The sequence below is a fragment of the Monomorium pharaonis genome, chromosome 3 (assembly GCF_013373865.1).
Source record: "Monomorium pharaonis isolate MP-MQ-018 chromosome 3, ASM1337386v2, whole genome shotgun sequence".
Classification (NCBI taxonomy): domain Eukaryota; kingdom Metazoa; phylum Arthropoda; class Insecta; order Hymenoptera; family Formicidae; genus Monomorium; species Monomorium pharaonis.
In genome coordinates this window covers 15,433,695-15,458,840 of record NC_050469.1, presented here as the reverse complement: position 1 = coordinate 15,458,840, position 25,146 = coordinate 15,433,695, and the positions used below count along the sequence as shown (strand labels likewise).

The window sequence follows — 25,146 nt, the reverse complement described above, 5'->3', positions numbered from 1 at the left end:
TTTCACCTCCACATGGACATGTAGTAACTAAGCCAAGAAATTAATTAATTAATAGATCTGTAAGCGCTTAAATAATATTTGGATTAAATTGATATACTCGTCTCTTTTCCTTTTTTCTTCTCTTTTCAACGAAAGAAAAGAGATGAGTAAATCTATGCAGAAGAGTAAATAATCCCGCGAAAACGGCGCAATTTGGTCAATGTTTAATTAAGATGTTTGTGCAAGATGATTTCCTTTTTTTAGATTTTGATGATTAGATGAATGAATTTTCAGGAATTATATATAAATGACCACGCGCGTTTGTATGTGTGTGCGTGTGTGCGTATTTATAAATATACACGTAATTTATTTAATTAAGAAATTGTAATGTGAATTTAATTTTGATGCTAAAAATACGACAAAATGGAAATAAATATAATTGGGGCAATAACAACGTAAATTTGCGATAATAAAACGTTTTTCCATCAAAATAACATTAATTAAACGTAATAATAATTATAAAGTTAACAAAGCATGATCCAATTTGTTGTGCAATTGTAAAATCATACAAAATTGTAATTTTTATTTTTAAAAGGTGTACTCACAATGACATTTATTTTTAATTACTCCAATTATAATTATTTCACAACGGTGATAGCATTTTTATTGCCACGAATAAAAATCATTTTCGCGTATCAAAGGAATTGGAGCCTAAGATCGAATAAAAATATATCGAATTCGATTCTTGCAGAGCAAGATATTCCGTGTATTAATCGTTCCGTTGCATTTACACGACAAAACAAATGTAACAATTTCGCGACTAATAGTGAGAATGAAATTCTAAGCTACAAATATATTTATATATTTTTTCGTTAATCCGAATCATTAATTGTTAAAATAATTTTCTTTTCTTTTTGTATAAGTACGTCATGTACATATATCATGAACCGATAAAACCTATTTACTCAGCATGATCGTATAAATAGGTAGTATAAATATATACCTTTCACAAACAACAGAATTAGAGATGAAAAATCAAATCAGGATAAGCTTATAAAGTTCCAAAAATCTAATTGTGAAAATTACACATGACTAATACCTGATATTTAAAATTTTAAAAATACTTAATACTTATAAACGTCATTTTATATTTCTTTAAATTTTTATTTTAATTAATTATAACATCTTTTTGTGATTGCATTTTATGCTGTTTTTATCTAATCTTATTTATTATTCTGTTTAAATTATTTGAATACTTTTTGTTAGTACTGAAAAGTTATATAGAATCGAACCTCCCATCCTATGACCCTCTCATCTTGTAACCTGTCATCCTACGACAAAAAAGTCTCTCATGCTACGACCGCGGAGAGAGAATCCTATCCCTACTTTTCAAAAGTTCGTAAAAACGTAAGGGAAATCGACATAGAGAAATCGATCAATCCTAATCGAAAGCAGATTGGGGATCCTTCTTTTTGTCGTAAGATCAGAGGTTTTCCAGACCGAAAATGTCATAGAATTGGAAGTCCGACTGTAAACATTATATGATAAAATTATCTATGTACATACCTATTAAAACACATACGCACACGCACACGCGCGCGCGCGCGCACACATCACACACACACACACACACACACACACACACACACACACACACACACACACACACACACACACACACAAAAGGTACATTGTTTTTAAAGCGATTTTCCTAAAATCTTATCATACGTTTACTAACCGTGAAAACTGGACGATTTCTCAATTGTAACTAAATCACGTGAACACACTTGTACAGAGTTTTATCAATTAATTTTTCATATTATGCAAATTACTAATAGGAACAGATTTTTTAAACTGAATTTAATCCACTTTACTTACCTGTCAATGTTACACCTAGTATTAGATACTTTGTGTTGTGTGTGCGTGTGTGTGTGTGTACATATACATGGTATTAATTAGTATACTGTCATTTAGAACATTTCTGTTTTTGACTAACAAGGAAACGAACAGAACTGTCCCTCACCGATTTTAATGAGATATTTTTTTGGATATGTTGTAGAACATGAAAAAATATTAGACCAATATTTTTTTTAGCGGCTTATCTCGACGTTTAGGGGTTAAAACCACCCCTTGAAAATAACATATTTTTTTTGTTTTTGGCGAATATCTTTGAAAATATAAGATTTATGAAAAAATGTTTAATACAAAAGTTTTATGGCATTTTACACTCTTTACAATAGTATATTTAGATTTTTCAAAAATTTTAAACTTTTTAATTTACCCCACCCCCATTCCTTTTTTCAACATTTTGAAAATTTTGTAAGGACAAAAATTAAAGAACATTAAAAGCTGAATCTATCCATATATAATAATATATGGATTCCATCATTCTCAATTATTGATCAAAACAAGATGATAATCTCGTGCTATAGGCGCCGCGCTAAAAGTTGCGTTATTTCTTTAGTCGCGTCTTATTCAATAACTGCCTCTCCTGCGTATATTTTTATATTAGAACATAAAAACGGATTAATCTTAATTACATAATACTCAACGTATTACACAATATAAAGCATAAATGCATACATATGTATAACAAAAGTAGCATATATATACGTATGTGCGTACGTACATTTTTATTGTTACAAATGCGAATACAGATTAATATAAAGCAAAGTATTTTTTAAATATTTTATTTATTTTATTTTATTTTAATATTATACAAAACTGCAAATACAATATAACAAAATATATAATATCAAAAGAGAAGTATAAAATATAAACTGCAATAACTATTTGCCTAATTATATTATTTACACTATATGCACATTTACACTATAGCACACTCTGATAATAACGATAATTATATAATTTAATTTAATGAGTTTGAAAATACATTTATACGCATATATATATATATATATATATATATATATATATATACATTTTGCACTCTGATAGCACAAAGAGTTTCAGTTATGTTGCAGAGACGTTTCAATGTTTCAATTGTGTATCATCACATTTGTAATATTTCTGAGACTACCCTTTTTTTAAACATTACATTTGCAACATTTCTGCAATCATCTTGATTGAAACTTTACGTTTGAAATGTACCTGCAATGTAATACTTTGCAATATTACAAATACAAAATTTCTGAAACCTTTCATATTATATGTTTGCCGCACATTCTCGGCATCGCGGGTACAGATGATAAAATTACAGAGAAAGAAATGAAAGCATATATTTCTAAGTAGCTTGTGCAAGCCATTTTAAGATACATACGTAGTGTGGAACCAAAAAAATCGTAAGTTTTTGAAAATTATATAATTAATAAATTTTTAATAAATTCTAAACAATGAAAGAGAGAATTATTTCCTAGGTAAAACATAGAAGTCACAATGATGTCATTTGTCACTTGATGACATCATAATGTCATAAGAGCATCTTTCATGTACTTATAAATGACAAATAAAATCATAATGACATTATAATGTTACTGTAACTCTGTGTTCTACCTGGGTTTCTACAACTTTCTTAATATATGTTAAATTTTACTATTTAATTGTCTTATATTTAGTATACCCAGACAACCCCTGGTAAAAATGTAAAATCGGAGCGTAAGTCGAATATAAAGGAAGAGTAATAAAAGCGTTAACAAACCTTCTACGAAGCGTAAATTGAAACAATGAAATGTAAAAGAAGTGTTAACTCTTCTTTTACATTTTATTGTTTTAATTTACGCTTCGTAGAAGGTTTGTTAACACTTCTATTACTCTCCCCTTACATTCGACTTACGCTCTTACTCTCCCTTTACATTCGACTTACGCTCCGATTTTACATTTTCACCAGAGACACGCTTGTCAGAATAAAAACTTTAAGAGAACTTTTTTAAGAAAACATTTAGATATCTTGGAAATGATGTCAAAATGGTAACATTTATCAGAGACGTCTACTAGAGGTCTAAGAGAAGTCTTTGAGATATCTCATTGAAGAGTTCCATTTAAGTTTCTTGAAAATGTTATCCTTATGACATCAGCTAAATGATATCAGCTTAATGTCTTATAAAAAATATCACAATGCTGTCCGATTTTGGAGTCGTCCATGCGCGTCGTAGTTGACTCAGAAATCAAATAATACTATAACATTCTGAATGAGAGATCCATTTGATATTTAAAAAAATTATCATAAAGATAATGTTTTCAAAAATAATGGTTTGTCTATAATTACTGCGCACAAAAAAATGCACAAAATCTAAATTCATCATGTACTGAACAAAAACAGGATAATAAATGTAGTATTCAATTTTGTTTAGAATATATGATCTATATAGTTAACCATCTAATTAACCATTTGAACGCTTCAAAGTATTAATGCTAAATGGATCGCAATTTCCATCAAATTATTAAGGTTATGGAAAAAGATAAATTTAACAATGAAATTAATAAGTAAATAAATTAATGCTATTTATTTTTAATGTTTTGCAAAATTTAATTGCTTTTATAAAAAATAATATAATTGCGTAAGTTTATAACATATAGGTATATGTAGACAATAACAAGTATTCATATCGATGAGTCAAATTGGCGTAGCAGATAAAGTACAAGGTTCGTCATCCTAAGGTCCCGAGTTCAAAACCAGTGGCAAGTAAGAATAATATAAAATAATATAATTTAAATTTAGTTAGTTAATAAAAATTTGTCCTAAATGTAGTATGTACTGTTGATAAAAATAATTTTAAAAAAATAAAATTTTTTTTATTTTTTATCTCTAGTTGCAGTTTAAAGATATCCGATTTAAGAAATCTTTTAGATATCAATTTTATGATATCTTTCTGTTCTCAAAAAACGGCGCATTGGTTAACATTCTGACATCATTATGTTATCTTTTAGAAGTCTCTTTATGTCATCATTTTCAGAAACAGGATATCTTTTAGAGATCTTTTTGACAACGTATTGTGCACTGGGAATAACCTAACCAAAAGCTGCCACAACATATTCCCGTAATATTTCAGAAACGTTCTTCTTGCGGATCAAAGCGGACATTTTGACATTGCTGCAACCTTACAAAAACATTGCAGAGACATAACGTAACGTAACTGTAATAGTTTCAACATTTCAGTGTTATGTCTCTGCAACATTGCAGAAACTTTTCTGTGCTATCAGGGCACACGATACGGGCGAATAAGTTTAATATTAGTATTGATAGACCGGCCGGTTGTTCTCGCGCAGTCGCATTATATGAGGCTTTAGTAAAATATCCATTAATAATAGGAAGGAGATCTTTGGTCCCCATACAATTTTTTTGCAAATTTATAAAAACGTTAACACTTTTTATGTATTTAACACGCACGTATATATTTGCATATCGTTTGTATGTATATTTGTGTATATATATTTAACATAAATTAAGGATAATTTGCATTTAATAATAAAAATCAATTCAAAACGAAAAAGAAGGTAAATCTATGGAATAAAATATATATTTAAATTGAAATAAAATATTTTATTTGGCGAAACTCATACAATCACAGAATACCGACATTTGTCACAAGGCTAAGGGAAAATCGCCAAAAAATTTTACTAGTATTCATTAAATAAAATACGATATTTATAAATTATTCTATTTAATACGAGAAAATATACATGCGTGTTTAATATATAAGAGGTGTTAACATTTTTATAAATTTGCAAAAAAATTGTATGGGGACCAAAGATCCTTCCTTTTGAAAAGGTCTTCTTTCCAATGAAAATGTACGTACGCACATACGTATTATATACACACACATATATCCCACTCGACATATAATATTTCTATAACTTTTTATTTGAAATATTACACTTCTACAGTAATATCACAAAAATATTTCATGACTGTTTCTGCAACATTTCTGCAATGTTTCAATGTCCGTGATCATTTCAAATGCAATCTTGCTAAAAAATTTCTGTAATATTTCGATAATATTTTTGAAACATATCAATGTAAAATATTCCAGAAACATTTTAGAAAATATTTCGGGTACATGTTTCGTCTAGCTTATACCCACATTCCACAAATCTTCCACCGCAATGGTACCTTACGCATATCGCGACCATTCGAACTATAGTTACATCTATTATAGTTTAATTTCTATAATCGGAAAAACAGTCACCCATTCAATTGTTAGCCGCCGTTGTTTGACCTTGAAGATCGTACGCGGACTAACATTTCGTGATAATCCGTGATGAGTACTTTATGTTTACGGATACATATTTGTTATAGATCAGTTCAATAGATGTCAGAAAGATGAAACATGTATAGTTAAATAATAGATTTATAAATAAATATTTATAGTTTTTTACTGATTTTTACGTATGCAAAATAATATATGGGATGATTTATAAAAATATCTGTTTTTGCCTGTTTTTGTGATGAAACTAGTTAAAATTATACGATTGGAATACATAAAAAATTAAGTTTTAAGTTGGAAAACGCGTTGCAATTATTTTCGAAACAGGTCACTAATCTGTCGAAGATAATATGTATGTAATGTTTTGACAAAAGTGTAGAATATCTTATAAAAATATTATTTAATAACAAAAATATTAATTACAATAAAATTTTCGTATGACAGCTATTTTAACTGTAATGTAATTTTTTATTATTTATGCAATCTTTCAGAAACTTATTAGAAATATTTTAAATACAATATTGCGTTTAATATTTAAGGAAATATCATTTGTGCAATGTAAATATAATGTTACTTTTATAATGTCTTAGGAATACTTCTAAAATATTATATTTGCCACTTTTTTTGTAATATTACAGAAACAGTCAAATATGAAAGCAAACTTTTTTTATGTTTCTAAAGGATTTCAGACATATTGCATTTGCAATTTTATAAAAACATGAAGCAAATACATTTCTAAAATATTTAGGATGAAAAGTTATAATTAAAATGTTAATGAAATATTTGTATACCATTTCCGAACATTACAATATTTTAATAATGTTACATGCCGTGTGGGATGCTACTTTTGTTATACATATGCATTTATGCTTTATACCGTGTAATACGGGGTACTATGTAATTAAGATTAATCCGTTTTTATGTTCTAATATAAAAATATACGCAGGAGAGGCAGGTATTGAATGTGACGCGACTAAAGAAATAACGCAACTTCTAGCGCGGCGTCTATAGCACAAGATTATCATCTTGTTTTGCCAATAATTGAGAATGGTGGAATCCATATATTATTATATATGGATGGATTCGGCTTTTAATGTTCTTTAATTTTTGTCCTTACAAAATTTTCAAAATGTCGAAAAAAGGAGTGGGGGTGGGGTAAATTAAAAAGTTTGAAATTTTTGAAAAATCTAAATATACTGTTGTAAAGAGTGCAAAATGCCATAAAACTTTTGTATAAAACATTTTTTCATAAACCTTATATTTTCAAAGATATTCGCCAAAAACAAAAAAAATGTGTTATTTTCAAGGGGTGATTTCAACCTCTAAACGTCGAGATACGCCGCTATAATAAATATGGGTCTAATAGTTTTTCATATTCTACAACATATCCAAAGTTTATTAAAATCGATGAGCGATAATTCCGTCCGTTTCCTTGTAAGTATATTTATTACGTCGACTAACATATAGAAATTTTTTTCTAGAATTGTTATCAAATTGCGAGTTATTTTTTATTAAAAAAATTGAACTCTTTTTTTCATTTTAAAGATAATTTGCAAAGCCATAGTTTAACTTTTTAGAATACAATATTGCAAATAACTTGTTGAAAAAAAATTAATAAAAAACATAAATGACATATTTTTTTCGCTTAATTTTTTCCATTTTGAGAATTATTATCTTCTTAAATAGATTAAAAAATATACAGGGTGTCCCATATGTGGTATGGAAGTTTTCATAGAAAGATAGACGGGATCAAGGTGGACATAAAAGTCCACCATAGTTGTTGGTTATTTTCAATGATAGCCGAGATATTAATTTTTCAAATTACCCGAATGAGAGCGTACTCTGCGCGCCGAGAAAAGGACTCGAGTCGCTCGAGCCATAGCATGGCTCACTGTATCAAGCATTGCCTGCCGGCGGCGGGGGGGGGGGGGAGAAGCGCACCGCTGCCTGTGCTCGCCACGCTTCTCCTCTTCCTCTCCCCCCCCCGCCGCCGGCAGCCAATGCTTGATACAGTGAGCCGTGCTATGGCTCGAGCGACTCGAGTCCTTTTCTCGGCGCGCAGAGTACGCTCTCATTCGCGTAATTTGAAAAATTAATATCTCGGCTATCATTGAAAATAACCAACAACTATGGTGGGCTTTTATGTCCACCTTGATCCCGTCTATCTTCCCATGAAGACTTTCATACCAGATATAGGACATCCTGTATAAATAAATAGAAAAAAAGAAAGAGAGAAAAAATATTTATTGCCCATTCTAGCAATACACGACTGTTTGTTATTATTTTTCATGCAATGTATAAAAGTATTACAAAAATGAAATAAAAATATTTAAATGTTTCTAATGTTGTGTAAGTAGGGTATAAGTAAATAATTATAGAATCGGACATTTTTAAATGCTAGTAAGTAATGTTTGAATGATTACGATAATGATATGTTTAAAAATCTCTCATGTTCAGAAAGAAAGAAAATAAATTAAAATAAACTGTTATGTATGTGTGTTTTGATGAATGACCATATTATTTTAAATTATTACTTCGGTTTATTGATTATCAGGATTATCTGATACATCTTACCTGTATTTTTAATGATGTAAATTATTGATTATCTTATCTTACATTGCTAATATAAATATTATCAAAATAATAAATTTATTATTTATTATTATGAAAAGAATGTTAGTTAAATATTTAAAAAACAAAAGAAAATTGAGAATATATATTTTTAATTAGAAAATTATAAGACATTTTATATATATGAGAAAAGTTTTTTAGAAAATATAAACTTGTCAAAGATAATTAATTCTTATGTCGCGTATAATCTTTTGTCATTACTTTCGGAGCATATGGGTTTACTATTTGTGCAAAGTTGTCTTTTGTTTCAGCCTTTTTTTCCTCTTCATTATCCAAGATGATTGGTAATTCGGTGTCTCGCAGCAATAACGTGGTGGTCGTTGGAACGAGCGTCGAATTGTTATCTTGTAAGGATTGCTGAAAGAAGTGAGAATAATTAGAATTATGATTTGGAAGTTACTCGTGTCTAACATCATTACACATAATCGTCATTACTGTTAAATTTTTTAAAAAAATGATAATGACATAATTTTTCTCTTTTTATAATTATTATGGTAATGTAGTTACATTTTTTAGTAACAATAATGAATTTATATACACGAAAAGTCTGAAAAGTTCCGATATAGATATTTTCTTACGTATATGTGGCGTCATGTGGTTGTACTATGTACACTATAATTACCTGCATAACATTTAAGAGAAATAGAAAAGCAAGCAAAGTCAATGCACTCAGTGCAGCGCTACTTCCACCCTTTCCTTTTGAGCTTCTGAAATATAGAAAAATATTTAAAAAAGTGTTTTGTGTGTGTGTGTGTGTGTGTGTGTGTGTGTGTGTGTGTGTGTGTGTGTGTGTGTGTGTGTGTGTGTGTGTGTGTGTGTGTGTGAAATATTATATAAAATTCAATATTAACGAACTTTAGATCCAGCCCAGTAAGCAAAAAATCGTTGCTACAACGTTATTATAATGTTATTCACTGACATAGTAACGTTTCTAAGTATGTAGTTTTTAACGTTGTATACAACATTATTATGAATAAACTTTGACTTCAATTTGGAGGTTTCGGTAATGTTAAAATAACATTTGTAATGTTGTTGTAAATAATGTTGCATTTATATTTTTTTTAACATTGCGAAAATATTAAAATAACATCGCGAAAATGTTGAAATAATGTAATTATAATGTAAGAAAAAAATTAAATTTACATTGTTTCTCAACAAACACAGTTACTCCACCATACTTGCATTTGGCTGTTTAACTTTGCGATCAGAAAAATAGTCACCTATCCAACATGAACCATCGTCGACGTTGCTTGACTTCGAAGACTGCACGCAACCTAACACTCATGATGATCTATAAACACTTTGATGTTCATGCATACATATTTGTTATATATCAAATCAATTGAGATCAGAAAGATGAAACTACAAGTTTTTTTTTCAAATAGGCTAGTTTTCAATGGCTATATTCTTTTTCTGGTAATTGTTTAGTTTAGGGGATACCGTGCCGATGACTTTGATTTTAACATATGTTGTCAAGGACACGATTCTAAGTAACTTTTCCTTATAACTCAATCAGCGATCATTGTTTGTTAAAAAGTTATTAACAAAAAAAGTTTGAAAAATATCCATGTAGACCAAAACAATACACACGAGGAGGGGGGGGTTCTTCCGCACCCGCCCCGCCGGTACCCTTATGGAAAGAAACTACAGCGGATTACAGAAAATTATATTACAGGAACTACATAAAAGTATTACACGAAATTACAGACTGAAGTATTGTAATATTCTGTAATATGTTCGCACTACACGCTCGGATTACAGGAAAATAACTTGTACTATCTAGCCTGTAATACATTGCCTTTAATATATTGCGAGATTACAGGATAATAGCCTGTAATATCAGCGGGATTACAAGAAAATAATCTGTAAAGTATAATACATAGAAAAAAATATATAAATAATTTTAATATGTAAATAATTGAAAAATCATTTAAAAATTACGTGCATGTAATTTGTACATTGTTCATGGCCGGTACATCCAATGTGGTTAAAAAGTAATACAATAAATCTAATAAATTTCAAACAATATTTATGGAAATAATTGATATGATAAGACTCGCTATCTCAAATTTCATGGATTGTTGGTGGCATTACACGTTTAATGCAAAAATTACAAAATCCAAGATAATAGTTTTAATCATATTAAATTCAACCTAACTTAACCTAATCTAACCTAAGTGATATATCAAAAATCTAGGAATGCTTTTGCACCTAAGTGATATTTTTTATAACAAAAAATTACAAATCCAAGATAAAACATTTAATCAAATTCAACCTAAGTAATATGCATTTCTAAAATGATATAACTTTGATTATTAAAGTGACAATTATTTTAAATAAAAAATTATTGTATTCACACACACAAGTTAATTTTTCTACAAAAATAATTATATGCGCAATTAATTGGCGCAAAATAAAAATATTTTGCGCCAATTAAGAATAAACACTACAAAATAAAAATATTAAGTTTTTTTCTCTACAAAAATAATGATATGAAGAGATATGCGCCAATCTATAAAAATAGATGTTTATTCTTTGGCTGGCATTCATAATTTGATTTTCTATTAAGCTTGTTTTAGACAAGAGATTGTGTTTTGTCGACTCGGCGAAGAGTTCGCTAGTTAGCCCTACGGATAGAAGCAAGGTGAGAGGCAGTGCCGGTCCTGGCGGAGAACAAATGCGTGCCCAGCACGCGTGCAGCCGGTAACTACTTGTTATATACAGATAAGGAACTGTCTTTCGGGGAGGCGCTGCTAACTAAAAATCCCTAGCGTGACGCTACATTACCCCCCCTTCTAGCGATTTACATAAAAGCGCAAAATATAAATTTTGTGATAACAAGAATGTAAATATGTGAAAATTAACTCTTAAAATTTAACAGTTTTCTTTGGGTTAAGTATTAAATTTAACAGTTTTCTTTGGGTTAATATAAGTTCTTATTGCCTCTGAATTTGGTACAGGTTCCTGTGTGTTTGACTCCTCCCGAATCTCGATCTCAAAGAATGCTGGCTTTAATCGCTCAGTGGAGATGTTAACGTGCCTACCTTTAACATTAATTTAAAAAATGTGATCTGTTATTTGTTCAATAATTTTAAAAGGGCCCTCGTACGGTGGTTCTAATGGTCTCCTTACTGCATCTACGCGTATAAACACGTGGGTACATGTGTATAAAGTTTTGTGGGCGAAAGCTCTTTTCTTATTATGATGCGCGGTAAGTTTGGCTCTAATGTTCCGCATATGTTCGCGGAATTTTTTTACGTACGGTTGAGGGTCAGGTGGCATCTCTTCATTAAAAAAAAACTCACCAGGAAGTCGTAATGACGTACCGTAAACTAGTTCAGCTGAATTGACCTTTATGTCCTCTTTGAAGCTCGTTCGTAATCCTAATAGTATAGTTGGGAGGATTTCAACCCAATTGAAGTTTCCGTGGCACATGATGGCTGCCTTTAATAATTTGTGCCAACGTTCGATCATTCCGTTGGATTCAGGACGGCAAGCTGTCGTTCTAATTCGACTGCATCCGGTAAGTTTGGCCAATGAGTCGAACAATTGCGACTCAAACTGGCGTTCTTGATCAGTAGTAATGGTAATAGGGGCGCCGATATCCAATTAGAATAGAAAACTTTGACGATACAGTCGGCTGAAATGTCAAGAATTGGGATTGCCTCGGGCATCTAGAAAATCTATCAATAATTGTAGGCAATATGAAAAATTTTGAGAAGGCGGCAATGGCCTAACGATTATCCACATAGATATGTTCAAATCGTCCTTTAGGTGCCTCGAATTGTTCAAGCGGATTTTTGTTGTGCCGGTGGATTTTACTCTTTTGGCAGACTATGCATGCGCGAGACCACTCCGTAATGTTTTTATTTATTCTTGGCCAAAAAAACTCTTGCCGATTAATTTTTTCGTGACGCGGCTACTTGGGTGTGATAGGCCGTGAGTTAGAGTAAAAATTTTTCTACGCAGGCAGACTGGAATATTTGGCCTTAAATTGTTACCTGCTAGATCGCAGTAAATGTAGACGTTTGAATCGTCAACCTGTATTTTGTGAAGGTTCCATTTGTTTTCTTCATTAAGAGTGCTACGAAGTTCTTTATCAATAGCTTGAGTTTTGGCCAATTCTGTTGTGGAAACGAGTGCTGGCATGTCGATAGTTTCGATGCGTGAAAGAGAATCAGCGACTGCATTGTCCACTCCTGCTACGTGTGTTATCTTAATTGAAAATTGTCCAACGTAGTCTAATTGCCGCGCCTGTTTGGGTGAAGCTTTGTCCGATTTTTGAAGGAATGCGAATGTGAGAGGCTTGTGATCCATTACTATAATTAAGTCTCTTCCTTTTGTCATGTATCTGAAGAATTTGATACTTTGATAGATCGCAAGCAACTCACGGTCGTATGCACTGTATTTGACTTGTGCCTTTTCCAACTTGCGCGAATAGAATCCGAGGGGTTCCCATCTTCCGTCCACGTACTGCTCTAATGTCGCTCCAACAGCGACATCTGAGGCATCCGTCCGCAATGACAAAGTTGCAGAGTCTTTAGGGTACGCGAGTAGCGTTACTTTAATCAATTGCTGCTTACATTTATTGAATGCGTGCTCGGTTTCCGTTGACCAATTGATTACTCGCTTATCTTTCTTTTTTGCGCCGATCAACAATTTGTTTAAAGGTGCTTGCGCTTGCGCGGCGTCGGGAATGAATCGACGATAAAAGTTGATGATTCCTAAAAATCGCTGTAAGTCGCTTATAGTCTTCGGTTTTGAATGTTCTTGGATGGCTTTGATTTGATCTGTTACAGGTGCAACTCCTTGATTAAGTTGACAACCTAGATATTGGATTTTTTCTTGGGCAAAGACACATTTGTTGATGTTTATATTAAGCCCGTATTTCCTGAGGCATTCGAATATACTGCGCAGATGCTTCTCGTGTTCCTCGAGATTTTCTGAAGCAATAATAATGTCATCTATATGTATAACAATGACAAAATTGAGACCTCTCAAGACCGTATCCATAAATCGCTGAAAAGACTGTGTAGCGTTGCATAGGTCATTACATTAAATTCAAATAACCCGAATGGGGTAATGACTGCTGTTTTGTGCCGATCTTCAGCTGCTACTAGAATCTAATGGTAAGCATGGCCCAAATCTATTCTAGAGAAAATTTTACATCCTTGAAAACAATGAGCAACATCGTGTATGTGCGGCAAAGGGTAGCGGTCCGGTACAGTGACATTATTCAAGCGACGGTAATCGCCACAAGGACGCCACTCACCTGACTTCTTTCGCACCAGGTGTAGCGGGCTTGCTCATTGACTACTTGACAGCTGACAGATGCCTTCTTTAAGCATGAAATAAAATTCGATTTTTGCGGCCTTTAATTTGTCAGGAGGTAGTCTTCTTGCCCTTTTGGCGAGCGGGGGTCCTTTAGTTGTAATGTGGTGCACTACTTGATGTGGTACGGAGCCGCGATGCGTCAGTGATATTTGAGAATTCTTCGAGTAGTGCCTGGTAGCGATTGTTTTTACTGATTGTAGATACAGTGGGTATCGTCACGTTGGATATGCCCCCTATTGCTTGCAATTGCGTAGTGCCATCGATGAGTCTCTTATTTTTAACGTTCACGAGCAGGTTATAATGATGAAGGAAATTAGCTCCCAATATGGCCCGTGAAACTCTGGCTACGAGGAATCTCCATGGGAATTGTCGACGGAGTCCCAAATTGAGAGTAAGGAGCTTTTCGCCATAAGTATCTATAGGCGATCCATTTGCAGTAAACAGCTTGAAGTTGTCCGAACGTTCATGTCTACTCGACCTGAAAAGCACAGACATGTCAGCACCAGTGTCTATTAAGAAACGCATGTCTGTGATGATGAGACGGTGTTGCTTCGTTGCGCCGCTACCAACCGCTTCAGAGGCTAACGGCGCAGTTAGTTTTTCAGATCCTCTGGCTTTTTGTTCTCCTTCCACGCGTATGGTTTCCGGCATTTCCAAGAATCCTCATCGAATTTGTTGTGGAAATAGCACATGCCTGTTAAACGGTTCCTTGATTTGCCGTGAGATCTGCTGCGGTCTCTGTTGAATCCTTTTCAGCCACGGCTGCGATTCCTGCCTTGAGACGCGTTCTTAACGAGCATTTCTAATTTACTTAGGCATTTAGTTAGTGCTGCTATTTCGGTATTTGGCGGTTGACTGATTGCAGCCGATTCTTCGCGCGTTACTACTGCCAATTCCTGCGTGCTGGATTTTTCCATGGCCTTGTCCGCCAATTCTGCCAGCTTATTTAATTCCATATCGCCGACGACTGCTAGCAATTCCTGTATTCTTTTTGAAGGCCTGTGTAACCAAAGTGTTTGAAGAATACAAGCAGCGACATTGCTACCGGCGAGTCGCTTATTTCTCTTAATAATTTACTCGGTTTTTGTTCATGCAATTTGATACCGATTAGCAATTGGCGTAATTGAGCTTCTTCAGACGTCGCGAGTCGAGTAATAAGGGCATTTGTAAGGTCGCCATATGAATCTTCGGACGGAGGGGCCGCAATAATGTCGGCTACCACCTTTGTCGCGCGTGCATTTAAATAGCGGATTACCGCGGCGCATTTTACCGCGTCGGCCCTAACGCAATACGCCGCGAATTCGCGTTCTAACATCGCAAACCATAATTTCGGCTTATCGCGCCAGAATTCAGGTAGCTTGGCGCTTCTAAATTCACTTGCCTATATCTCTGGCCGAGTATCTTTAATATCACTTGAGGCGGGTTTCGGGTTGTCCGACGCCATGTACCGCGTCTTCCTCGCAAATTCTAGGCGTTCGTATTCTCTGCAGGTAGTCTCCTCCTGGGTTTTGGTACCAATTGTGGAATGAGCGGTTACTTGATGAGAGAAGATTGAGACGTAAACTCACAATGTAAACTGCACGTTGATTTATTGGACTTTTGTCACAGCCTTTTTGTATACAATGTGAATCCCGCAGAAAAGTAAAGAAGAACATAAACTACTTATTATATACAGATAGGAAACTGTCTTCCGAGGAGGTGCTGCTAACAAAAAATCCCTAGCGTGACGCTACACCAAGTAACTTATAAGGTCATTTGGTGTTTTCTTTCATCAAATATTTTCATATAGTCCTACTCACAATAGTTTTAGAATATTGAATTGAATTCAAGTATATGTTCTCATTAGTCATCTATAGTACACCTTGATTGCTAATATATACCCTAAGGAGGTGTTCGCGCGTGCGTAGGGTAAACGCGATCGCACGGGGAGAAATGCCGGGATCCGTCTCGATAGAGACGCGAAGTGAGTGGGCAGGAATGCGGGAGGTTCACGGGAGGTGATAGGAATAAGGAGGAGGCATAGATATCACTCACACTTAATTTCTTTATTCCACAAACGAACGCTCGAAGCGAGGGGCGAACCGTATCTTTTACACTGTGTCGGATATCTTGATACGCCCTGATATTGCGCTGCCTAATCGACGCGGAAATCTTGCAGAGCCTCGAGATCGAGGTCCTCGCGAATCCGGAAATCTTGCGCGCGATCCGACGGAGATCTTGTGCGCGAGGCAGAGGACGTTCGCGGGAAAGATACGGTCACCTGCGCACGGACGTAACACACTTACAACATTCACGCGGATATTAAAATTAAGAATTGCGTGGTCGGAGCGGATTAATTAATAATGCACTCGCACTATCACGGCGCGAATGATAGGGAAGAGCGGAAGTGAATCCCCGCAGCTAGGATCGGCGGAAGACGGGAGAGATCTGTTGGACGATCTGATTTCGATGCCGGGCTGCGAGAGACTGAAGAATTATGCATCGTAAAACAATCACGATCGGAGGCGAGAAAAGGGGCGGTAGGGAACCGATATCGAGACTTATTTGGGCATGGATTTGGACGTGCTCTTTTTTGGGCTTGTTTATTTGCATAGTTACCAAGATGCATAGTTACTGGCGATACGAGCAAACGAAAATCGCGCGCGTGAGGAGCTAGTGACAGCGCCGCGCGACTCGGTGCATCGAAGAAATGAACTACACGGAGCTCGATAGCTGTCAGGAGCTCTCACTACGCGCGGATAAAACAGAGCCAATAAAAGGAAATGTTAGAACTCTAAAATGATTGTTATAGTCTCGAACAGGAGGGAAAAATATATATATATTTATATAAACATTTTTAACAATATTTATTGGAAAACTTCAGGTTTTATTCCTCCCTTATGATTCACTGTTACGAATATCTGTGATAAATAAATCTAGTCTTCCAATTTTTTATTTTAACAAAGTTCCGACACGGTTACAAATATATTTATACTTATACGGAGAGCTTTCTCATTTGCTACCTCTATTCACTTATATGGTCTGCATTAATTGGATTCTTATACCTTTTTCTAATTCTCATTAATTAATCTTATCACTTTATTCGCGGAATAGAGGTCAATATTATTACTTTAGTATCCATCTGTTTAATTGATAGTGCCCAGTAGGTATGCTACCCATAGCCACAGGCGGCTACCCATAGTGGTACAAATGTTATATTTATAAAATCTTCCCCCCCCCTTTTTTGCGTTTACTTTTTCTTTACAAATTTTTTAAATAATAATCTAATACTTTATTGGTGCTGTTTTTTTTGTTTTTTACCTTTTGCACTTTTTAAGAATTTAAATCTTTATTTATTTATTTAATAATAACTTTGGTAAAAAAAGTTGACAGAAAAAAATAGTTTCGATCTTAATCTAATTTAATAAGATTTTAAATCTTAAACACGTTTCAACAAATACATATATTAATATATATTTTTTTTATTGCATATGCACGATAGTTTTACAGTCCATAATAATAATACGAGGTAAAAACTTGTAGATTTTAAAGAAAATATAATGGTACTTATTGTTAGTTAAGAAGCAATACAAAGTGACTAAAGATATATATAACGATTAAGTCCGTCCTCTTTGTTTCATAGCGGTCAGTAGTGTTTTTTTATCCATAATACAGCGTTTTTTAAATTTTATTAGGAGCAAGCTTCTTGAAATATTTCAATTCATAACTTGCTTAATTTCAGCCAAAACAACTTTTTTTTCTGTATCGATCACTGATGTATCAGTTGTAACTCTGTAAATTAATTAATTAATTTATTATTATTATTAAGATAATTAAACCTGAATCTAAAATATTACACATTGTACTCACTTAATGATTTTTTGTGCTATAGAAGCTCGATATATCGTTGTTAGTTCAAGGAAAATAATATGAAATTCTTGCTCAGTAAATAACGAATATTTTACATTTAGCTCGTCATAAGTCTGCTTTTCAAGAATATTGCGCACGTTTTTAATAAACTGTATCACGGTACATAAATCCATTTTTACGGATTTCTATATGTAGTTGTTTATTAAAAGATGTTGGCAATAGTTAATGCATTCGGCGACTGCTTCAAGTCTTTTCAGACGTTCGTTGATGCCACGAAGTAAGACTAAGGAGACCATAGACATAGTAAGTATAGACCGAGCATTCCGCTGTATAAGCGTTGATGCATACGAAAAGAAAGAGAAAAGATATATGAAGAATCTCTTTCTCTTTTTAATGCCGGAGAAGTGGGGAGCACTTCTCCTCATCTCCTCGCGTCGATCCATCATTTCCCCTGTCAGGCTCTCCCTACTACGATAATGTCAGAGAGAGAAAGAGATTCTTCATATATCTTTTCTCTTTCTTTTCGTATGCATCAACGCTTACACAGCGGAATGCTCGGTCTATACTTACTATATCTATGAAGGAGACGTATCTTCTATAGTGTAGAGCGAAAAAGTTGGTTATAAAAAATGGTCCAAGTTATTCCATTCGGCAAACCTGGTCACATACGGAACATTTTTTGTGACCACTTTTAATCTATGTAGATAAGTCTCCTTATTCTTACTTCATGATTGATGCACACATATATTTCTCTAAGATTGTCAAAAGTGGTTTTTTGTATAATTATGACTCGGGGGCTATATTTCCTTTTTTTCTTCTTCGATTCATCCTCCACTACCTCTTCCGCTTCGTCACAACTTTGCAATCTATCAATGATTATACACCACTGCCCGTATGAAATTGTAAAAAGTAGTGAAAAATCTTGTTTTATAAATTGTTGATCACGCATTTCGTTTGCTACTGCATCTTCTGAATCAAAATATTCAAATATAGTATTAAATTCCTTCTGAAAATTATACCAAGCATCTGCTTAAAACAATAGGCCGATAAAATCTTTTCCAATTAGACGGATTACAGGATGTAAATCACCATCTTTCTGCTCTTCGAATCCAATAACTACTTTCTTGCCAAAAGAAAGATTTAACTTGTATATTGTAGGCAGAAGAAGTTGTTTCTCGATAATTTGGGCGATTCACTTATTTCATGAAACGTTGTACCATTGTTGTTGCTGTCGTTAATTTTTCTTTTTGCCATGGTTATCGTTCCAGGGAACAACACGTGCACTATGTATATATATATATATAATTTACTCCGTCTCTCAGAATGTATGACGTTATATTACGAATGTCTAATGAAGATTGGTTGAAAGTAAACAGTGTTTATAGAGCCGCTGTGTAACAATGACAATAAGTGAAATGACGGGAGGTAAGGTTATTCTATACTAAAGTTTAAATTCAGTAGTGTCTCTTTCTCAAAGACAATTCTCCAAAGTACCAAGATTTCTACGGGAACTGATCTCACCACAAGTAATTTGTAAAAGATAGCGCGTGTTCGGTAATATGAAACTTGAAACTCCAAAACATGTAACCGTTGCATTATCACGTCATCGTGAGATGATTATAAGGCGCTCGGCACGTACACCATGATTGAAACAAAGAGTTATTTTTGATAATATTATATAAGCGTTAATAAAAATAATTAACAAGATATTTATTAATATTATTTAATACTACTATTAACTATTATTAAAATCTGTAATTTATTTTAATATTTTAATATTTTATATATTAAACTTGATACAACCAAACATGAAATACACGTGTTGCATTGTCATAAAAAAAAGTAGAAATGTTATGTTACGTCCAGCCTTATAGGATTTAACTCTTTATTTGGTAGGAAGGATATTTCAGGGAGAACAGGTAAGGCAAGGAAGAACGTAACAAAACGTGTAGAATTCCCATAGGCACACAGATTAAGAGAGGGTAGGTGCTTCGGGTCGAACGCACTTTTTATTACATGACTCAAAAATATAGGTCAACGATAGGCCCGCTATAACCCGTTTCAAGTCGTACGTTCATCGGTTTAAGTTTCGAGTCAACGAATTGAATCGCTTTAACTCGGGATCGGACCAGGTGCAGTCTTTGTTCGGGATGAGGAGAGGTCGTTATAGATTAAAATAAATAATGAAATTTATGTAACAAAAAAAAACAAAGTATTTATTCTAAATTTTCCAAAATGTTATAAGAATATAAATAGGCGTTGAAGTCGTAATTTAACATAATTTGTTGGCTATGAATTTATAAAGATTAAATTACAAGAATGGTTCTAAATAAATTTCACAAGAGTTTACAAAGTTTAAAAATACACAAAGGGTTATAAAAATAGATTTTCGGTTGAGTTTACAAAAGTTTTAAGTTTAACAAAGAGTTATTAATAAAATTTTAAAAATACACAAAGGTTATCAATATAAATTTCGGAAGTGTAAAACTAATGAGCAGCTTTTTGCTTGTGAGTGACATTATATTTTAAGTAATTCGGGGAGGGAAGGTGAGGAAAGTGCAGACTCTTGAAAATTGAAACCGTGAATTGTTGTTTGGACTCTCGAACACTAAGGGCGGAATCCGCGTACCGGAACGACCGATCAGACTCTCGAGCGACAGCCTCGGAATCCGCGCACCGGAACGGCCGGTCGGACTCTCGAACGGCAGCCTCGGAATCCGCGCACCGGAACGACCGGTCGGACTCTCGAACGGCAGCCTCGGAATCCGCGCACCGAAACGGCCGGTCGGACTCTCGAGCGGCAGGGCTCGCATCCGCAAACCGGGGAAAGAAGGGGGACAAAAAACTCTAAGAGGGAATTATTTATAAATAATAGGAGCTTGTCTTAAAGAATTAAAACAGAAGGGAGTAGATGTGTAACGTAAAAACAAAAGACATTGTGATTGTGGGACTTACTCATTACTGGTTTTCAAATAAATCCGTTGGAATCGAAGAGATTTCTTGACCGGATGGAACGGCACTAAAGTTTATTTGCGCACTGATTCTACATGATTATTTTTATTATTAACTAACTAACTAACTACTACTTTTACTAACAACTTACTAACAACTATTTTTCTCGTTACCGATTACTAACTCTCTTATTAACTGAACTCATTATCGATTACTAACTGGGGTGAAAAACTAAACTGAACTGACTAACTGACTAACCAACAACTAACTGACAACTAACTGACTAACCAACAACTCACTCGTTCTCTTCAAGATTTGGTATTATATATACAGAGTCTTACAGGGGGAGGATCCAGATGTGGATGGTTTAAATATTTTAATTGGTAGGACTCTTTTTCAGGATTGTGTGGTTGGTGAATTCTAAGGTTTCTTATTGGAGAATAGTTTTTCCTTTTTGCCCAATCATACGTTGAGTAATTCATCGAAAGTTTCTCTGTTTTCTCCCACATTCTTTCAATTTTATCGAAGGGATCCGACCTATCGCGTAGGTTATCTTCCCTTTGGGTTTAAGAGATAAATTATTTGTTTTATTGTGCTAGGACTCCCAAGTCCCCGTCTCGGCATTTGCCCTTTGTCTCACAGAAAAACCACGCTCAAAAACCGTGAGACGGACTTCAATTTTAAATCTCCAAGAAATCAAATTTGAGTCGCTTTTCGAACGGACGTACAACTTTGTATCCAAAATTAATTAATTCTCAAAACGAAACATTTTAAAAGCAGAATAAAAACATTAACATTAAAACTAGTTCCCCTTTTCTAAGTGTGTGAACGTATGCGGATGTAAGAACGTGTAGGGGTTTGAGTTCCGACCACTCTACAAGCCTATTTTCTTTCCAACAAAGGAGCCAACCTGTCTGCATGAACAACTTTTTTCCTATGCCTCGGCAACTTAAGGATACAGAAAACAACATCACTCATTTTTTTAACAATCAGATAGGGTTCTTCCCAATCATTTTGAAACTTAGGAACTCTTCCGAGCTTTCTTCGAGGGTTAAATAACCAGACTTTCTGCCCTTCTTGAAAAAGAAGATCTCTAGCTTTCCGATCATACCAGGCTTTCATCCGAGAAGATCTAATCTTCATAAGATTCCTAGCTCCTGCACGAATTTTCTTTAAATTTTTTTTTAAACTATCTATGTACTCATCAACAGTCCTAAGATCTGTATTCGGAGGATTTTCTATTGATAAATCCAGCGGTAGTCTTAGATCCTTACCCAAATAAAGCTCTGCTAGAGTTACTCCGGTAGGCTCATGCCTCGAAGACCTATACGCCAAAAGGAACATAGGAATCCCGATCCCAATCTCTTTGACTTTCCGAAATATATTTGGCAAGGTAATTGATGATCGTACGATGTTGACGCTCAACTTGACCATCGGACTGAGGATGTAAAGCCGTAGTCCTTGTTTTTCTAATTCCAAGAAGAATCATCAACTCCTTAAATAACTTCGACTCAAAATTTCTTCCTTGACCCGTATGGACCTCCTGAAAAACCCCATGACGAGAAATTACTTCATTATCAAAAACTTCAGCTATCGTTTTAGCTCTCATGTTTCTAAGAGGAAAAGCTTCTACCCATTTTGTAAAACAATCCACCACAACCAAAAGAAATTTATTACCAAAAGAAGATTTAGAAAGTGGACCCAGAATGTCCATCTGTAATCTTACAAACGGTGAACCCACATTGTAAATTTGTAAAGGGGATTTTCCTTTACCTGAAGGACCTTTTTTCGAAACGCAAAACTCACAGGTTTTACACCAGTGCTCAACATCTTGTTTGCAAGTAGCCCAATAAAAACGCTTGCGGATTTTTTCTAAAGTCTTATTTACTCCAAAATGACCACCAGAAGCTCCATCATGAGCCTCCTTAAGAATTTCTTTAATTCGTTTACGTAGAACAATTAATTGAAATATCCTCGACCTCAAATTAGGTGCATCCCATCTTTTATATAACACTCCATCTTTAAGGACTAAGGCTTCCCAATAAGACCAATAAAGCTGTACCGAAACATCCTCTGGGATTAACTCCGTACGAGAAGGACGTACTCCCATTTCTTTGCTCTGCAAGATCAAAGAAATACTAGGATCTTCCATTTGATCCCTACGCCATTCCTCAAGAGTTTCCTCAGTTAAAATAATTCTAGCAACAGTATTTACTGTTTCTTCAGCAAATTTTTTCTCAACCTTCTCACAATAAATACAGCCTTCGGCCTCACACTCTCTTGAGAGGCCATCAGCATTTTTATGAACTATCCCTTTGCGATGCACTACCTCAAAATTATACTCCTGAAGTTTCTCAAGCCAACGAGCTAATTGCCCCTCAAGGTCTCTAAACGACATCAACCATCTAAGGGAAATATGATCCGTTTGAATAATAAATTTCCGACCTAACAAATAATGACAAAAAGAGTCCACTATAGCCAAAAGTTCTCGACGGTGTGATAATTGCATATGATGCAATAATTCTTCTCGGTTTTACTGAGAATACGGCTAAAATAAACTATAACTTTTTCCTTACCGTCCTGTCTCTGGGAAAGGATTGAACCTATACCGATTTTTGACGCGTCGGTGTTCAAAATAAATTCCCCCTCCCCCTTAGGAAAAGAGAGAATAGGTGAAGAAGACAAAACTAGTTTTAATTTCTCAAAAGCAGCTTGACATTTTTCATTCAAAGTAAATTTAACCTGTTTTTCCGTAAGAACTGTAACGACCGTGTTTTCCTGCGCGGGCAAGCTCGTCGGGAACCAAGGCAGGAAAGGCCGCAGAAACAGCGAAAGCGTTTTCTATGACAATGAGGTATATTTTATAATAAAATGTATCTGTACAGTTATTTACAATTATTTACAGTGTTCGCGACGCGATATTGTTTGCGGCGATGCGCGTGAATTCGGGTGTTAGCTGTGCGGTCGGGCGAGCTGACGAGACGCGGTAGCGGCGGGGCCTCGAGGTGAGCACGTGATCGGCTCGGGCCGTTCTTCGGTGCGCGGCGCGCGTGATCGCGTTTCCCCGAAAACAGGTAGGGTTTTGGCGAATCGGTCACGATATCGCGAGAAAGCTCGGGCGAGGCGGAGAACACTCTACCCCGTTTTCTATATATCTTGTAAGGAGAGAATTGAACCGGCGGCCAAGAACCCTTAGCGAAGGCGAACACTCCACCCTCGGCTTGCTGGTTCGGAGTCTAGGAAGTGTTTCTACGAACGTAGCCGAGAACTCTCGGCTAAGGCGGAGCACGCTCTACCCTAGGCTGCGTTCGTCCTTCTTGTGGTGTCTAGCGGATCGGGAAAGCTTGGGCACCGGGTAAACGAGAAGTGCCCGTTCCTCCGTCGAGGCGGCCTTTTATACCGCTCTCGGTGGAGGCTCGTGGACCCTCGGAGGTCTTCGGGCTTCTCCGTCCTCCACCTCTCGCTGAGCGAGATGCTGGCGGGAGGCGCGAGGTCGTCGAGACGGTCGTTGTCTCGGTCGCCTAATCTTAAGATTTATCATGGGCCGATGCCCGTATCACAGTCTGGTGGGTGGTCGGCCAGACCGGCCGCGGTCGTTGGTCGCCGGATAGGTGCGGTTTGTTACAGAACAAAGAGAGGTTTTGCTCAAGAAAAAAATCTTTTAACGTATCTCCGATAATAGGAACAAAAACCCAAAAAGCTTCGCAATGGTTTCTTATTATGAGGAACTGACCAATCTCTAATCGCCGAAATCTTCTCAGGATCGGTAGAAACCTTCCGCTGAAATTACATGGCCCAAATATTTTATCTTTCTACCAAAGAAAACACACTTCTTCGGATTAACTTTAAGATTCGACAATTTCAGCCTCTGAAACACCAAACGTAAATTCTTTAACATTTCATTAAAATCTTTTCCGAAAATAATAACGTTATCTAAATAAACTAAACAGATTTTATTTAAAATTCCCTCAAGAACCTTCTCCATCATTCGCTCAAAAGTTGCAGGAGCGTTACATAACCCAAAAGGCATCACAGTAAATTGCCAAAGACCTCTTTCTATGCAGAACGCCGTCTTCTCCTTAGCTTTCTCGCGAATTTTAATTTGCCAATACCCACTTTTAAGATCGAGTATCGTAAACCAACTATTTCCAGATAATTGATCTAAAATATCATCAATCCTAGGAAGAGGAAAACAATTTTTTAACGTGACGGAATTCAACGTACGATAATCAACGCA

General features: G+C 34.9%; 2 protein-coding genes across 2 annotated transcripts in view; one reads left to right on the top strand and one right to left on the bottom strand.

Moving 5' to 3' along the window:
* LOC105839869 overlaps nucleotides 1-10,798 on the top strand; it is a 130,991-nt gene extending 120,193 nt beyond the window's left edge. The window contains exon 10 of the mRNA XM_036284609.1: nucleotides 9,026-10,798. Coding sequence (XP_036140502.1) covers nucleotides 9,026-9,062 — 37 coding nt within the window. The 3' untranslated portion in view covers nucleotides 9,063-10,798. The remainder of the gene's footprint in view (nucleotides 1-9,025) is intronic.
* The window catches only part of LOC105830993, a 151,806-nt gene continuing 135,185 nt past the window's right edge, over nucleotides 8,526-25,146 (bottom strand). Inside the window, exons 3-4 of the mRNA XM_036284615.1 lie at nucleotides 9,397-9,481; nucleotides 8,526-9,131 (exon numbers count right to left, since the gene is read on the bottom strand). Coding sequence (XP_036140508.1) covers nucleotides 8,940-9,131; nucleotides 9,397-9,481 — 277 coding nt within the window. The 3' untranslated portion in view covers nucleotides 8,526-8,939. The remainder of the gene's footprint in view (nucleotides 9,132-9,396; nucleotides 9,482-25,146) is intronic.